This window comes from Gigantopelta aegis, chromosome 4, assembly GCF_016097555.1.
Source record: "Gigantopelta aegis isolate Gae_Host chromosome 4, Gae_host_genome, whole genome shotgun sequence".
Taxonomy (NCBI): domain Eukaryota; kingdom Metazoa; phylum Mollusca; class Gastropoda; order Neomphalida; family Peltospiridae; genus Gigantopelta; species Gigantopelta aegis.
In genome coordinates this window covers 86112505-86131411 of record NC_054702.1, presented here as the reverse complement: position 1 = coordinate 86131411, position 18907 = coordinate 86112505, and the positions used below count along the sequence as shown (strand labels likewise).

The 18907-nt window shown below is 34.2% G+C and overlaps 1 protein-coding gene across 3 annotated transcripts; it reads left to right on the top strand.

Moving 5' to 3' along the window:
* The first annotated feature begins 668 nt into the window (after window positions 1-668).
* LOC121371292 (tyrosyl-DNA phosphodiesterase 1-like) lies at window positions 669-18456 on the top strand. 3 transcript variants are annotated; one of them, XM_041497083.1, is made up of 17 exons: window positions 689-729; window positions 6576-6642; window positions 7437-7589; window positions 8170-8349; window positions 9124-9167; window positions 10416-10471; window positions 11581-11677; window positions 12049-12080; window positions 12572-12664; window positions 13357-13539; window positions 13867-13945; window positions 14346-14525; window positions 15662-15777; window positions 16033-16140; window positions 16416-16518; window positions 17088-17190; window positions 17713-18456. In XM_041497083.1, exons 1-17 carry the CDS (start codon window positions 691-693, stop codon window positions 17796-17798), a joined length of 1719 nt encoding a protein of 572 aa, XP_041353017.1. In that variant the 5' UTR covers window positions 689-690; the 3' UTR covers window positions 17799-18456. The 3 variants fall into 3 exon arrangements, with proteins under 3 accessions (XP_041353014.1, XP_041353017.1, XP_041353015.1); XM_041497080.1 differs by having other exon boundaries at window positions 669-729; window positions 6576-7589; XM_041497081.1 differs by lacking the exon at window positions 689-729 and adding an exon at window positions 785-1106 and having other exon boundaries at window positions 6576-7589.
* The last annotated feature ends 451 nt before the right edge of the window (window positions 18457-18907 follow it).

Here is an 18907-nt window from a genome sequence, read left to right as displayed (position 1 = left end):
AAAATCCAATAATATAAATAAATTAAACAAAATAACATTTGTATATTTAAATATGTGAGTACAATTAAATTTAAAGTGAAACTAAATTACTCGGTAACATGTGGATCTTTCTTTTATTGGTTTCGGGGGGGGGGGGGGCGAGGCGTAGCCCAGTGGTTTGGGATCGATCCCCGTCAGTGGGCCCATTGCGCTATTTCTCGCTCCAGTCAGTGCACCACGACTGGTACATCAAAGGCCGTGGTATGTGCTATCCTGTCTATGGGATGGTGCATATAAAAGATCCCTGGCTGCTAATCGAAAAGAGTAGGCCATAGTGTGGCGACAGCGGGTTTCCTTTCTATATATCTGTGTGGTCTTTAACCATATGTCTGACGCCATATATTCGTAAATAAAATGTGTTGAGTGCGTCGTTAAATAAAACATTTCCTTCTTTTATTGGTTTCGGTTGCCATTTAGTATGAAACAGTTAGTATAGATGATCCTTTGGTCCTCTTTCATCGGTAAAGTATTCAAGCCACAGTTTCTGTAAAAAAAAATAACGACAAAAATATATGAAATATATATATATTAATTAAAAAAAATAAAAATAACAACAATAAAAAGTTGCCTTATATTCTATAAATCCTCTACAACAATATAACCACAGATACGAAACTAAAGCAAAATATAATTTTGAAAATGGCCGCTAAAATGAACGACGAAGAGTTTGCAAGAATTTTACAAGCTAAAGTAAAACATAAATTTACTATTTTATAATTATACCCTTCGCGGCGGATGCATGATGGTTTTAAGTTATAAAAATATGAATTTAGGTTCTACCTAGATAGGAGCTGTCAGTAGTTATTGTTCCATGTGACATGATGATGATGATACCGGCCTCGGTGGCGTCGTGGTTAAGCCATTAGACTACAGGCTGGTAGGTACAGGGTTTGCAACCCGGTACCGGCTCCAACCCAGAGCGAGTTCTTAAGGGTTCATTCAACAAGGCCACTACACCCTCTTCTCTCTCGGTAACCACTAACCAATTAACTCACTGTGCAGGACGGTATGCGGTCAAAACGGCCCCATGTTGATGATGATGATCATGATGAAACGGCCCTGAACATGTAAGTCAAAACGGCCAAAGAAAAAATTGAAAATGGTCAAAGAAAAAAGTAAAAACGGGCCAAAGAAAAAAGTTAAAACGGCCAAAAGAAATGGTCAGAACGGCTAATAGGTACTATCACGTTAAATTAATTCCCATTAGTAATAATTAGTAATCAGTATAGCCTATGGAAAAATATCCGCCCGGTCCCCCCTTCACCTGACCCTAACCCTAACCCTAACCTCAACCCTAGCCCTAACCACAGCCATAACCCCAACCCTAATCCCAACCTTAACCCTAACCCTAACCCTAACCCTAACCCTCAACCCTAACTAAAAATAATAATGGAGGGGACCGGGCGGATATTATACCCAACGCAATATACTATTGCAATTAAAACCACCAATTAACATTTTATTTAACAACACTGATAGCCCGACCCGGCCGTGCCCCCCCCCCCCCTCCCCCCCCGGACGAGTTCCAAGTGGTGCTACTGGAGGTGGGGGGGGGGGGGGGGGGTGCGTGCCCGCCCTGTAATTTATTATTTTAATAATTCAATCACAGAAAGGTGTCGTAACGTTCCCACCCCACAAGATATTTTAATAATCAAAATAAAAAAGGGGGTAGTGGACCGTATAGACTCTCCGAGTGAGTGCATATCGCCTGAACAACGTGCCTATCCCCAATTAATTTAATAATTATTGTACCACGCTTTGGTGTCGGTCCCTTTGATTTTAATTTGGCCAAGATATTACGTTCCCCACTAAAAACCAATAAATGCATTGTATTCACCTGCTAAAAATTAATTTTTTTCCATGGCACTTCAAATTTTCGAGGACGGGTTACACATTCATTCATCACTCGAGATTCATCTAGTTAGACCACGGTTATTGTGTCACTCAACGTCCGCAATAACCGTGGTCTAACTAGACGAATCTCTCGTAAAACTAAAAGGATGATGTAACTATAACTTAAACTGATTTATACCATTATCTTTGTGTAGATAAAATACATTTTTAAAGTATTATATCTAAGGCCGGCTTTACTTTTTTCAAGGGCCGTTATGACTTTTTTAATTTGGCCGTTTTGACTTTTGTTAAGGGCCGTTTTGACCAATTATTGTTAAGGCCGTTTAGTACTGGGGCCGTTATGACTATGATCTGTGCAGGACACCGTGCTTGAACCTTAATTGGATATAGGCACGGAAATAAGTTGAAGTGATGATGATTATGTGCGCCAGTGCCATATTTCCTTCCCTTCTCTCTCTCTCTCTGTCTCTCTCTCTGTCTCTCTCTCTCTCATTGAAGTGATGATGGATTATTTGCGCAGATCATGCCAATCTCATTCACTTTCCCTTCTCTCTCTCTCTTTGTCTGGTCTCTCTTCTCTCTCTCTCTCTCTCTCTCTCTCTCTCTCTCTCTCTCTCTCTCTCTCTCTCTCTCTCTCTCTCTCTCTCTCTCTCTCTCTCTCTCTCTCTCTCTCTCTCTCTCTCTGTCTTTGATAAATCACACACACACCCCAATTACATGGATATAAATAGAGAACCTCGCCCGTACTCTCAAATTAACCCTAACCCTAAATCCTTGACCCAACCAATGTCACGTTACGGTTGGATATTTTTCCCCAAAAAAATCCTATTTTTGTGGATGGGGTGGTAGCCACAAACAAATTATAGATAGACATTGTTTCCATAACATGACTAACAGGTTGTCAAGGTTACCACGTCAAAAAAGTTAAATAAATATTATTACTATTTTCCTATCACTTTCTTTGCTACCCAAATCTGTGACTTTCTTTCCACGAGGGGCTTGCCTGATCATGTGCAGTCGTGTGGGATCGATCCCTGTTGATGGGTCCATTGGGCTATTTCTCGTTCCAGCCAGTGCACCACGACTGTGGGATGGTGTATTTAAAAGATCCCTTGCTACTAATTGAAAAACGTAGCAGGTTTCTCTCTAAGACCATATGTTAAAATTACCATGTGTTTGACATCCAATAGACGATGTGCTCTAGTGTTGTCATTATTCTGGATTAACAGATTAATTGCTTATTATTATTTTGATGTTGTAACAAATCACTTTTCATTTTCCAGTTATTTTTGGAATGTTGTATCTTGTAAGGGCCATTCCGTGGTAATGATTTAAGTCAGGACATGACATTCTGACTCTTATGATCTCCTTAACTAAAAGTCCTTTTTAAATGGAAATGCAGTTTTATCATTTATAGGCTCATTACATATAGTAGTATTAGCATGTCAGGCCGAATTTTGTTTTTTGTAAAACAAAATTGACTTATAAAGTGAAAAGTAAAATGTGCCAGGACGTGACGAAAATGGACATGACTTTTTTAACATTGCAGTAAATTCCAAAACTCTGCTTTCCTGGTAGAATGTTTGCTTATTGAAATACACTGTTTAAAGGAAGGGACAATCAAGGCATTTGACCTGGTATGCATATTCAATGATATATAAAGCAAAATTTGTTTTATTTAACGACGCCACTAGAGCACATTGATTTTTTAATCTTATCGGCTATTGGATGTCAACTCCTCGACTGGGATCCGAACCCAGTACCTACCAGCCTGTAGACCAATGGCCTAACCACGACACCACGAGGTCGGTCTCAACAATATATAATGCACATTATTGCTTAATATCAACAAGTATAATCGTATAGTTAATTACTAAAACGGTTAAATGTGACGGCTATTATATATAATGGGCGCAGCCATTTTGTATCATCCCAGTGAATACGCCCTCTGGCGAGCTGGTGGTTACGTAATACCTAATGTGTCACGTCAGGAATTAGTCTTCGAACTGAAGAAACAAAACATACCTGATTTTTGCGGATGCATCGCAATATTCTGTAATAATAGTCATCCCAATAAGCCAGCAACAATGATATATTTATGTTAATACAAAATAAACCACCATTGTCAAAGTGTTGAAATAACTGTATATGTTGTATTATGGTTTGTACATAAATTAACCCACGTACTGAAATAATAATCGGAGTGTTTACTTAGTTAATTGGTCTTTTCTTTCCGTGGCCTGTACCTGTGGTTCCTGATTAGCAGGTGTATATTTAGACGGTCCCGAGACACTGTGTCTAGACACACTAAAAAGACGTGCCTCTTTTATTAAGATCACAGGGTATTGTGTGTTAACCGTACGGACACCCCTCTAATCGTAATCGATCAGCCGTCTGCTTTATTACTGAAGTAATTCTGTAAAACCCTTGATTAAGTAGACTCCCATCTAAAATAACAAAACTGACCAATTACGTAGTCCCAAAGAAAAGAAAATTATCACTTGGGTATCATGAGTGGTCGTTTTTGCTCGAATGTAGCATACCAATAGGCCTAATAATATGCTGCTTGTTTTCTTTGGATTTTTTTTAAAAAGAAAAATACTGTAACTCCATTTTGGTCTATTGATGCAAATTGAAATATATTTAGTTAAATAGTTTATTATACTATCAAGTCATTTATGTTGTTTTACAAGTCAGGTTGATGAAAGCGAAGCGCCTTGTCGTAAATTAGAGCGTTTGTTTACACTGTACATAGAGCAGATGGACGGAGCTGACGTCACTTCGCCCCAAGCTATACCACCGGACGTCATAAAAACGAAACAAAATGGCTGCCCCCAGTTAGCAGGAATAATCATTGTTTTTTTATTGACTCTAAAATTACGCGTTTTTCATTTGTTAAAGTGTCAGTATGTGTTGGTGGTCCGGGTATGCATCTTTCCAACACATAAATCTCTTGTTTGAGTTTACTTTACCTTTAACACAATATCCAGTCTATTTCTAAATGGCATATAGCAATTTACTAAAAAAGTATTCTTTATGATGTAACATTTACTTTTAAAAATTTCGGTACAAGCCAGGACGTGACTTTTTGTCCAGTTCACTTATACAACTAATAAATGATATGTATATCAAATACTACTAATGAAACACTGTTAGTTTATGAAAGCAATGATATTTACTGGTTTTACGTATTTGTATCATCAAAATAAGTGCATAAAATCCCAATTAATTGATCTGTCGTTGTGCAAAAAAAAAAAAAACGTCTCATACAATATTCATATAATATACTTTTATAACCAGTAACCATATCATTTGTCAACAAGATTGCTTATCCTGATGTTGCTAAGTCTGGTGATTTTTGTCTTACCTGTACAATACATGTACAAACTAAAAAGATGAAGTATCTAGGTGTTACTTTTTCGTTGGCTGCGGCATCACTTTTGCATTTAGCTCAACATTGATTGTACAAATGTAGTTTCATTTCTCATAAATTACATGTCCTGCATCAGTAAAGATTCAACTGGATATATTAATATTAAGTTAAAACTTACCATAAAGAAATTGGCACTTCAGAATACATGTTGAAAAAATAACAAAACTTTAACCAGTATTATTCTTATGATCATCTCAGTATGACAAGAATTATAATATTAAACTTTTTTTCCCAGCAGGTTCAGGGCTCAAAATAGTAGCCTGCAAAAAGTAAATAATTTTTTAACCTAACAGGGATGTAAAAATTCTAAAATCCATGTCAAAGGATCTTATTTTTCACACATTGCATGAAACCCTTCTCTCATGCCATGCTGTCTTATTTCCAGCAGGCTATATTGGTTTCTTTTCTAAACAGGACATTAATTTAACTTGCTATTTAAAAAACAACAACAATCAAAAGCCGATAGCAGTCTATATTTTACTTCCTATTTGTAGCCTAGAGGTGACCTTAAGTTCATGAGAGGCAGTTAATATTACACACTTGATGTTTATGTATACATGCCCTACATGAAACACTTCTGTCACATCATTTCATTAAAAGGCTTATTGTTTACATAATTTCATTAAAAGGCTTATTCACATAATTTCATTAAAAGGCTTATTCACATAATTTCATTAAAAGGCTTATTGTTCACATTAATTTCATTAAAAGGCTTATTCACATAATTTCATTAAAAGGCTTATTGTTCACATTAATTTCATTAAAAGACTTATTGTTAACATTAATTTTATTAAAAGGCTTATTGTTCACATTAATTTCATTAAAAGGTTTATTCACATAATTTCATTAAAAGGCTTATTGTTCACATTAATTTCATTAAAAGGCTTATTGTTCACATTAATTTCATTAAAAGGCTTATTGTTCACATTAATTTCATTAAAAGGCTTATTGTTCACATTAATTTCATTAAAAGATTTATTCACATAATTTCATTAAAAGGCTTATTGTTCACATTAATTTCATTAAAAGGCTTATTGTTCACATTAATTTCATTAAAAGGCTTATTGTTCACATTAATTTCATTAAAACATTTATTCACATAATTTCATTAAAAGGCTTATTGTTCACATTAATTTCATTAAAAGGCTTATTGTTCACATAATTTCATTAAAAGGCTTAGTGTATTACATATTTAGATGTGCATGTAACCCACTCACCTAAATGTGTTTTGTTTAATTGTTTATTTCAGTTTGATGCTGAAGACACTTACTACAGATCTCTGGAAAGCAAAAGTGAAACAGACACCGATGCAACAGGTGATCAGTCAAAATAATAACTTAGAAAGTTATTCATCTGATCTGTTTCAAATTGGTTCATGTTTTTGTGTTAACTACTTCAAAAGAAATCACAAATCAGAACAAGAAACAGAAAAAAATGGAAACTGTAAAGAAAACTAGTAATAAAGGTGGTTACGATGTCATAGATATTTGCTCAGGCAAGGAAAAAACTACAAATGTTTTTGAGAAAATGAAGAAGAAAGCTGTTAGTGCAGAAGTAATTAATGTAAAAACCTCATTAAATAACAGTGATGAGAAAATACTGAAATGTAACCCTGTTTCGCCTTTCAAGTCGAACACTTCATTGTTAAAAAAACAAAGAAGTAAAACGCATGAAATGTCAGACAGTGGATCTGAAAGTGATAACAGTAATGAACTGAAGTTGAAACACAAAACCAATGTTAAGTCCCCAAACGTCATTGATAAATTGACATTATCTCCATCAAAACATCCTTTACATCTCACTTCAAAATCACATTCTGTAAAAATAAAACACAGTGAACGACATGACATATCGGACAGCGATTCAGACGACGATTCAGACGACGGCAGTGAAAGGAATAGTCGACATACCAGAAAAGCTGAGCTTTCCACAGATTCATCTCAGAAATACTCCACATTGCTACATGATAAAATGAAATCAAAGGGTACCTCACCCAGGCTGGAGAAACCTTCAGCTTTAGTAATGAGAAAGAGTGATGACGGTGAGGGTTCGAAATTGAAGAGAAAACCTGATCATGGTCTGACTACAGAGAAAACTGTCATTTTAACAGGTAGTGCTGAAGATTCAGGTAGCTTTGAGGATGCAACCAGCTTGACAAGTAAGAGTGAAGAAACATGTGCTGGTGACTCTAGACCATTGTGTAAATATGGATCAGAGTGCTTCAGGAAATCACAGTCACACTTGAACGAGTTCAGGCATACAGGTATTGTACTAGTTACAAATGCTAATACTTAATTGCATGTTTTGGAAATTGAATGATATTTATTATTAGTCTTCTACCAGTCCAGCCCGATGGGACTATAGGTTTCGTCTGCTTTTTAAATTTGTTGGGGTTGGGGGTTTTTTGGGGGGTTTTTTTGTAGTGCCTCAAGATATTGAGCTGAAATTGTTTGTATAGCTTTATCATGTAGTTACAGATCAAGTTTGACTTTCATGAGGGTTAGCTAATTTTTGACAGAATTATGGCCCTTGAACGTTTGAGATATGAAAATGTCTTGGGCCTGATATTATTCTTGGAATGCTTGTTTTAAGATAAAAAGTTGTTATCAGTTATTTATGCTTAGACATTATTTGCATGTATGTAGCTTATTTTTACATTTAAGCAACTTTGATTTTCATCATTGTGTATTGACATATTTTTATCATTCATATTTAAAAATTTTTAAATTATTAACAAAGTTCATGTTTAGCTAAGTATCTGAGATCACAAAGTTGCGTGAGTCAGGCCCCTGGTCAGACACGTTTTGGAAAGTGAAATAACTAAAGTGTGTTTTATGTTGTAGCTAAAAGAAAGAGTGACACTGCAGATGGTCCTGCTGCTGTTAAGAAGGCTAGACTAGGAAACGGCACAAAGAAGAGTGCGTGTGAAATAGTGGATGAGAATCAGCCGTTCAGTTTCTACCTCACCAAGGTTACAGGAATTGATCACAAATACAATGAATTTGCTGCTATTAATATAAAAGGTACAAACTAAATGTCTGCTTTACAAAATAAATATTTATGGATTCATGATTATATGTATTTTTAACTTATTGATACGAGGCCTGGTACCTATAAAACTTTCAGAATTTAGACTTAAGACGCCAAACAGATTGCATGTGATGTCATTAAAGATTCAAGTCTATAATCCGTACCATCATTCTATTAAAATGTTTTTTGTAAATAATTTCAGGACGGACTATAGACAAAATATTTATAAGCATATGTCATAAACTTTAATTTGAGGTTTTGGCCAGAGTTATTGCCATTTACAAAATATGTACTTCAATCAGTAAGAATAATCAGATATTTTTTCACTGTTATTAAAGTTAATGTTTGTTGTGTTTAACAATACCACTAGAGCACATTGATTTATTCATCATCGGCTATTGTATGTCAGACATTTGGTAATTTGACATATATTTTCTAAGAGAGGCTATATTTTTCCAATAGTAGCAAGGGACAGACAGGATAGCACATATCACAGCCTTTGATATACCAGTCATGGCTGGAACGAGAAATAGTCCAATGGGGCCCACCAATGGGGATTGATCCTAGGTCAAACGCACATCAAAGAAGTGCTTTACCACTGGGCTATGTCCCATCCTCTCACGATACTATTAAGATAAAATATGAAATTGGTTCATTGTTGTCATATCAAATATAACATTGATTTATGCATTTCTTAATTTTATGATGATTATGTATAGATTCTTTGCAAATGCATTACTCATTAATATTCTTCTTTTGTTTTTCAGATATTTTGTCACCTAGTATGGGAAAACTTAAAGAATCCTGTCAGGTGAGTGTTTTCTATATCACCATTTTATCATAATTCTTGAACATATTTCAGTCATAATATTTACCACAGTGCACAATTTGTAGGTGAAGGCAGGATTTTGCTCAGTCAGTTGAGTGCTTGCTCGAGGTACTTGCCTAGCATGATTGAATCACCTGGGGGTTTTCTCGTTCCAACCAGTGCACCACAATTGGTCAAAGGCCGTGGTATGTGCTTACCTGTTTGTGGGAAAGTGCATATAAAAGATTGCTTAATAATGTTTGATGGTAATATATATTTGAAACAAAAAATCCAGTCCTATACATTTTATAATCATAGTAAATAAACAAACAGAATAGAAATGGTAGCCCAGTGGTAAAGTGCTCGCTTGATGCGCAGTTGGTCTAGGGTCGATCCCTGTCTGTGGGCTCATTAAGCTATTTGTTGTTCCAACCAGTGCACCACAACTGGAATATCAAAGGCCGTGTTATGTACCGTTCTGTCTATGGGATGGTGCATAGAAAAGATCTGGAAAAATGTAGCGGATTTTCTTTTTAAGACTGTCAGAATTACCAAATGTTTGACATCCACTAGTCAATGATTAATAAATTAATGTGCTCTAGTGGTTTCGTTAAACAAAACAAACTTTAAACAAATAGAAAAACACAAGAAATAATTTTTCCAAGTTAGGTTATTTTGAGGTTTGCAGACCTCTGAAAATTGAAATTTGCAAACCCATTTAATAATAGATTTAGGTAATCCATTTTCTTTTTACAGAATTCACTATTACCATGTAAATAATACCGGTATGCTAAATTCAGTGTGTGAACGAAATAGGTTACACAAAATTCAATTTGTGTGCTAATTTGTATCATTCTAGCAGTGATCACAGTTTTCAGTTTGATTTATATTACAAAATCAAAAATCATCCATAAGGTTCTGCTTGAAAGTTTAGCATAAACATTTGTTGACTTCAGTTTTGTATATAAATCTGTCACAATGATCCATTAAAAATTAAAAAACATTCATGATAGTCTCATATAAATAATGAAAATAATGCAGTTGGGCTTGCTGTTTTGGAGTTGGGTTCACCTTTCTTTATTTTTTTTACCGGTACTATGAGTATGATGCTGTATGTTAAGTTAGAGATATTATATATTTTTGAAAAATTTACATTATTTGTTCAATCTTTGTGTAGGTCCTTTGCATTGTATTTGAATTTTGTATCGTAAACTCACTATCTGATAAATTGTTGTCGATTTTGTGTTACAGTTCAGCTTTATGATTGACATAAACTGGCTAATGAATCAATATTCAAAGGAATTTAGGTTTGTAGATCCAAATATAAGATTTTATATGGACTGTTTTTAGAGTCTATTTGCAACAAAAGGGAATCAATGAATTAACATGTAAATATATATCAAATAATGCTGAAACTCCTATTTTTAAACATATGAAACTTTCATAGCATTTTTTTAACAAACATTTACATAAATTTCCAAACAAGTTACCATCAAATTATATAGATTAAATCTGGTTTTTAATATAGGAATAAAGATAAAATGCTGGGTCAGCTAAGGTTTGTAGTTGACCTGATGTAATTTGATAGTAATTTGTTATGAATTTTATGAGAGTTGCAATGGGTTTAAAACTTAATTAATATTGTTTTTATACCAGTTATAGCATTAGTCATCATAGAATTATATGCCATTCCATTGCTTCCCTTTTGACACAGACAGATTATGTTACAATGTCAGATCAGAAGTGCTAACTTTTCTAAAGTATGTTTTCTTGTATATACTCGCTAAATTAGATGTGTAATAGAACTTTTACTTTAGAGTAGATTGCAGTGGACAGTTTATATATATATATATATAGATAGATAGAGATAGATAGATAGATAGATAGATAGACAGATAGATAGACAGTTTATATATATATATATATATATATATATAGATAGATATAGATAGATAGATAGATAGATAGATAGATAGATAGATAGATAGATAGATAGATAGATAGATAAGATAGGATAGATAGCTATATGTATGTATGTGTGTGTGTGTGTGTGTATGTATATATATATATATATATATATATATATATATATATATATATATATATATATAAATGTATAAATGTCCGATATTAGAGGGATCTGGTTTAGAGAGGTTAAGTTCTGTACTGGTTTTTAAAAAGGGACTCTGTAAAACGTCCAGTTTTGAGTGAATTCCGGTCCAGTCTTGAGAGGTTTTACTGTAGATATAATACATGTATATAAAGTTATATTTTAAATACTATATGAGTATGATTAAAGGTAATTTGTGACTGATCTTTTTATTTAGTACTTTAGTAATGTATACAGTTTGTGTTTGTTTATTTTGAATCAAAATTTATTTTTAAAGATTAAAATATATACATTCTATTATGACAGGAATTTGCCGCTTTTGATAGTACATGGTAAACAGCGGGCTGAGCTAGCAACATTTTTATCTGAAGCCTCTCCTTACCCCAACATCACTTGTTGCCAGGTAATGTTATCACCTTCAAATTAAAATCAGTGATATAAATAAAAGTAATAATGTTTTCTTTCCCGCCATTTTGGATTACACAGTAGTTTCCATCTGTTGATCAGGGTCAGAGGCTGTTCATTGTTTTTGAAAATAAAAGGTCATTTGAAAACACTATGTGGTTTTATCTGTTATGTACAGTGAGGTTAGTAACTGTAAGCATTGGTGGCAGCAGTAAACGCTGAAAATTGTCACTTCTATCCTAGTAAGTAATGAACACTTGGTGTCATCTGTTGAAATGTGAATCTTATTTTGCCATAGTATCTGTTGATATATTGGATGATTAATCAGGCTTTTGTAGATAATGTTATGTAGTGTTATTATCTTTTCAGGCAAAGTTAGAAATGTATGGAACACATCATTCGTAAGTATTTTATACATACATGGGGGAGGATGTAGCCCAGTGGTAGAGTGCTCACTTAATGCACAGTCCGTTTAGGATCGATCCCCGTCGGTGGCCTCATTGGGCTATTTCTCATTCCAGCCAGTGCTCCACAATTGGTGTAACAACGGCAGTGGTATGTACTATCCTCTCTGTGGGATGGTGCGTATAAAAGATTCCATGCTGCTATTTGAAAAGAGTAGCCCATGAAGTGGCGACAGCGGGTTTCCTCTGTCTATATCTGATGCCATATAACCATAAATAAAATGTGTTGAGTGTATTGTTAAATAAAACATTTCCTTCCTTCCTTCTTATACATACATATGTAGAATACCAGTTATACTGAATAATCACAAACTATGTAGTATTACCATTGTGTTTTCATTATGTGTGTGTAAATTTTGTTACTGAGAGAGTTATTTAAATTATATTTCTAAATATATCTACTGAACCTTTCTTGTTAAATGTTTCAGGAAGATGATGTTTCTTCTGTACGATAATGGAATGAGGGTTGTGATTCACACTGCTAATTTGGTTGAGGGTGACTGGTACCAGAAAACACAAGGGTAAGCATTGTTTCTTTATGGTGTTTATAATATTCAAAACTTGATTGGTACGAGAATTGACATGATTATATTTAAACTTCATTTAAGTGCAAGGTAGTATAAACTACTATGAGTACAAAGGTACATCAGCTGTTGAGTATCAAACAAGATAAATGTGTATGATAGTAATAAATTATCATAATTGAATTCAGAAAGGACATGACAAATGAACACAATACAGTGTACGCTGTCGACAACTTATTTTGTTATTCAGAATTTTAAGTTAGCATTGTCCTCAACTTGTGTTGTACAACTAGATATGAATTTAGACTGCAGAACATACAATTGCTTTTCATCTTCATTCAATAGTTAATTTTTTTCACAAGGAGATTCAGAAATGATCAGTCTGTAATACAACATTGTGATTTTTTAGCCATTTGTCTGTCTCTGTCTGTCTGTCTGTCTCTCTGTCTCTCTCTCTCTCTCTCTCTCTCTCTCTCTCTCTCTCTCTCTCTCTCTCTCTCTCTCTCTCTCTCTCTCTCTCATTTCCTGTTTCTGTTTCTGGGTTTTTTGTCATAAAAATAATTTTGTCATTTTGTCTAAATGAATTTGTTTTGATGTAAAAAAAATAAAAAAAATCCCAACCTCTAAACGACCTGTGTATTCAATTTTTAGCTTTTTTCAACATGTGACATCAGTTTCTATAATTACAGTGTATGGGTCAGCCCATTGTTTCCAAAACTGGCCCCAGGAGCCACTAATAGTGGTGCAAATATTGTTGGAGACTCTCCTACCCATTTCAAAGAGGACCTTCTAGAATATCTGGAATCATACAGGTCCCCAAAAATGAAGGTTTGGGAAAAACACATCCACAGTCATGACATGTCAAGTGCCAAGTAAGTATGTGTTGGGTGCTTACAAATTAATCTATTACTATAATTGTTGAAAGTTGTTTAATCTTTCAATTTTGTGAACTCAACCAGTAGTTTTAAATACATATTCTGGAATATTACTGGATTATTTTTTTAACTTTTATGGTGTAATAATTTTAGGTGCTTATTTTTCTGTATGTTTGTTTTGAGTAAAGAAGTTAGAAGTTAGAATTCAGTGTTGGTTAAGGAGTCAGTGGCTTTCTGATAATACTATTTTCCTTTCAACTATTTTTAATATAAAATAAAATATATCATCATACTTTTAAAAATCTGTACATTGGTTTGTTTTAGGGTTTACATCATTGGTTCTGTGCCTGGAAGGCATACCTCTGTCAAGAAAAATAGTTTTGGACATCTGAAACTTAGAAAAGTAAGATTTTCATACCCACTGGAAATACAGTAGTCAGGTTAAATCAAGGATTAAAATGCTGATACTCACTGAAGTTTCAGTATGGTAAACAAAATAAAATCTCATTTATACACGTTATTTTATATAGTTTCAAGTGGCATTATAATAAGCATTAAGCTTTGTTTCCACATGTATGTTGATCGTTTCTGTGTTCTGCAAGATGTAAACTCATGACTATGTAAATAAGGTTTTTGCCGTTCGTGACCCATGCGTGGGCTGTGCAAATTAATTTGGAATCGTCTTAATTGTGAAACTTCATATGTCACATTATTGTATTAGTTGATATTGGTGAAAAAAAATTATTTATTTATGCAGCATTTATTAGCATTTTAATAAGTTGTCTAATATTTTTTTATTTAAGGTTTTACAAGAGAACGGGCCTGATGCTGCTACATTAAAAAACTGGCCTGTGATTGGTCAGTTTTCCAGTATTGGGTCTCTTGGATCAACGAAAGACACCTGGCTGTGCAAAGAATGGCTGCAATCTCTGTCTGCTGCAAGAGGACTTTCAGGGCCTACACCAGAGAATAATTTGCTTTTGGTAATGTGTTTTTTTTATTACCCACCTGGTAAACATCTGTGTGTCGTACAAATTTCGTACACACCACTAGGTGTATAGTAGTTAACTAAATGGCGTCATCTTCCCTGTTCTCAGCTCTCTGCATTTGCATGTCTCATGATGTTGGAAGTGATTGTTAGATTTTACAATATTTTGAAGGTGGGTAATAAATAAAATACCACACTCGTGTTCACTTGTGAACTTCCTGTGGTATCTGACATCTCTTTTGTTTGGTCAGATACTAACATGGGAAGGTCACGTGTTTCATTAAAATGATATCTTGTGAAAAAATGCATATAGTATTCTATATATATCGGGCAGGACATAGGCCAGTGGTAAAGTGATTCCTTGATGTGCGGTCGGTCTGTGATCGATCCCCATCGGTGCGACCATTGGGCTATTTCTCGTTCCAGCTAGTGCACTGCGACTGGTGTATGTACTACCCTGTCTGTGGGATGGTGCATATAAAAGATCCCTTGCTGCTAATCGAAAAGTGAAGTGGTGACAGCGGATTTGCTCTCTCCTCTCTCAATATCTGTGTGGTCCGTAACCATATGTCTGACACCATATAACCCTAAATAAAATGTGTTGAGTGCATCGTTAAATAAAACATTTCTTTCTTTCTTTCTATATATATCCTTCCTGTCTTATCACTGTCTTATCACAGAGATATTCCAGAGTTTGATCAAATATACATTTAATGATAGTGCCCCCACCTCCCTGTTCCAATGCATGTATATATATTTATTATTCACATGGTTCAAGATATTCAGGGAAATATAACCACTGATTTCACGTGTACATCAAATGAAGCGACATCATATCTTAATGCGGCTTCTCCAATGTTGGCTCCGTGTGTGGTAATCACTTACCAAAATGACGTCATTTCGCCATCTCCTAGTTACATTTCAAACGTTTCGACATGGTCCTTGTTATTTGTAAAAATAATTATGGATAATGTGGATAATAAAGAAATTATTACAATGGCGTGTGAATCGTACTCATTTTACTTGGGCAATACACAAATCCTGACACTTGTTTCATAAAATTAGTATGACACACAAGCTCATGTAATAATCTCTATATACAAATATGTAATTGTGTCACGTACCTTTTAGGTGTTTCCATCTGTAAACAATGTAAGATCGAGTCTGGAGGGATATATGGCTGGAGGATCGATTCCTTATCATTTCAAGACTGCCAAGAAACAGTTGTATCTTCATCAGTTTTTTCGGTAAGTTTGCCTTTCATTTGATTTTACCATAAGTATACACATGCTTTTTTTTTACACTTACAATTACTACAACGGTCTTTACAAATTGCCGAGATACCATAATATGTCTGACGCCATATAACTGTAAATAAAATGTGTTGAGTGCGTCATTAAATAAAACATTTCCTTCCTTCAGAATTAAATATTTTACTTATTTGGTTGCAGCAGTTTTATATTATAGCTAATATATATTTGTTTTGTTTGATGTTATTGTAGACAGTGGAAGTCAGAAGGCCGTGGTCGAAGCTGTGCTTCTCCTCACATTAAAACATACATCCGTCCATCTCCTGATTTCACAGAAGCAGCCTGGTTTCTCGTTACAAGGTAACCAAACAACTACTATGTGACTTTATAAACACAAAAACAAATCAAAGGGTTCATTTCCAAAAAACTATATGTCAATTTTCATCATTTTGAAATTTGAGAAAAACATGATTTTGCTACAACATGTGTAAATCACACAAAGCACGGTATTACATTCTGTTCAATAGGCATATTACTGAGTGGTACTAATATACATACCTTCATTGCTAACTCTAAATTTATAAATTATATTGTATAATTTTCATTGTAGAAGTAATAGTTGTGTTGAATTTCAGTGCCAATTTATCAAAAGCAGCTTGGGGTGCCTTTGAAAAGAATTGCAGTCAGCTGATGATCAGATCATATGAAATTGGAGTACTTTTCCTGCCAAAATATTTTGTGAGTACTAGTGTACTATTTGTTTTAGTGAATCACCTTGGAAAAAAGTTGGAGAATATTTTCTAAGATGTTCAACCTGTAATACCAAATGCCCTCCCCTTATATCTTTTTAGCAAGTAGTTTTAATACAATCAATGAATTCTATAAAAACCTCTTACCTAAAGCATTACTTATGTAATGAATAACCCTTTATTGTCAAGCATGGCAACTGTATTAGGTAATATGATCAGGTTTTTTTGTTGTTGTTTTAAACTGTTGACTAAAAGGTGGGGATGGTTTTGGTTGCAATTTATTCATTAGTCACCTGCTTATAACCATTTTTGTTGAAATATTTACAATTTGCTGACCTGCTTAAAAACCACTCGTGTTGAAATATGTATTAAATGTAATTTTAAGAGCACAGGTCATTGATATATTCTCAGTCTGTAATCAATGTTTATAAACAATTTTCAAACTTGGATTAAAAGAAAATGACATATGAACCAAAACACCATCAGTTATTGGGTGTCACCCAAAGGTTATCTGAATGAAAGAATGAGTAGGAATGAATTGCAGTGCTTGTCTTTCAGGGTACGTTAAAACTGACCACCGATGCAGAAGCAGCAGCCTCCTCTTCAAAGCCTTTGTTTCCACTGCCCTACGACTTGCCACTCACCAGATACAACAAAGGAGGTGTGTTTCATTTATATACTAGATTGTTACTTATTGTGGATCAGTTTTAGTATTTACACATATCTGGCTTTATATTTATAGCAATTTCCTTTAGACCTAGTTTGGATATACACTACAAGAGCCCTTTCTTATGGCTATTCCAGAATTGATTACAGGGGAAGGCCTTTTTTTTTTTGTATATTCAACACCAACAAAATAAAACTTTGCTTAAAGCATCTGTGCATTGAAATATTTTTTTTCAACAATAGACCCATATAAACGAGTAAGTACAGCGACTCCCACATGTGAACAATTCTGAAGTTCACACTGAATTGCCCTTATAAAACTTGTCTAAACTTAAGCCTCAAAAATGGAATTCAGATTGGAATCCAATAAAAAGTTTGAGGAGTCATAGCACTGCAATTCAGTTTATCGCACACCTGTTATTTTGATGTAGGTTTGAGCTTTGATTTATGAAACTTACTGCTCTTTATAATTACTATGAAAATAGTGTACTTTTGATACATTTTTCTTGTTTTACAGATCGTCCCTGGATGGTGGACATTCCTTGTGTTGATCTTCCAGACACTCATGGAATAATGTGGTGTCCACCAGTAGATGACTTGTGATGTTTTCCTGCTACACCATGCGTACATTCATAAAGAACTGTATACTGCCCAGTGTCTTTCATCTGTCATCAATTTCTGTTGATGAACATTTGACATCAATGTTTAAATATTTACTATTCTATGAATTTATTTTTTAGTTTGAATTCATAGACCTTGTTATAAGTCATTCCTTTGGAAAACAAATTTCAGTACAAAATAAATATTGGTGGTTTTATATAATTATGTACGGTATTAAAATGCTGAAGAGCATCTACAGAAGCCATTTGATTGGATTCTATTTTGGTATACAGGTAGTTTGGTCAGCAACACCAAAGCATTGTACTCTAATCATGTGAACATTTACCATGAAGAGTAAGAAAAATCACATTCTACAGATCATTGTGGCTTGGGCCACCCTTTATTATGTATGTGAAGTGAATAGTGGATTATCAGCACTAATACCCTTTATGAATATCATATAGAAATCTGCGACAGTTTAAAAAATCTGTTTATAAAATAACGGGTTTACAAATTTGGATCAAACTCATTGGAAAACTAAATATATGCTTGTTAGTTGGTATTAGTTTATTATATTTAGTATTGTACATCTGTTATAGTTATATTGTAATCATGTTTTTGCGCAAGGTCATTCTACAAAGTATTAAATCTATAAGCAAATTATTGGACTTATTTCTGATGCATCTTCTACATGTGGAACTGGTATATTAATGGTTTCGCTGAAGCACTTTACACTGCATGTATACACGGAATAAAATGTGTTGGCAAACACTTTAGTATGGAAGTCAATTCAAGTCGACTTCCAGGCCATACATTTTTGAAGCCATTTTATTACAGATATGATGTAACTGCCATAGGCCATGGCTTCATTAAAACACTTACTATAGCCCCCATTTTATTATAATATCACAGTGCCAAGATTTTTTTCAATAACATGGGCCCAGACTCTAATTCAATTAAGGTTAAAGTATTTTACCCCAAACACATCTCAGCCACCTGTCCTGTATATCATTCCAGTGATATCACCTTAAGTACACAAGGTGTATACAAGATATCTTTGTTGAACGGGATATAGGGGTCTAATTCACAAACTCTTGGCAATCTTGCTTAAG

What these genes read in the sequence shown, in the direction of transcription:
- LOC121371292 (XM_041497080.1), top strand. Translation starts at nt 6,761, where the DNA reads ATGGAAACTGTAAAGAAAACTAGTAATAAAGGTGGTTACGATGTCATA. An exon ending in TGGTACCAGAAAACACAAGG is followed by an intron (nt 12,665 to 13,356) that starts GTAAGCATTGTT and finishes CTATAATTACAG; the next exon opens with TGTATGGGTCAGCCCATTGT. An exon ending in CATGACATGTCAAGTGCCAA is followed by an intron (nt 13,540 to 13,866) that starts GTAAGTATGTGT and finishes GGTTTGTTTTAG; the next exon opens with GGTTTACATCATTGGTTCTG.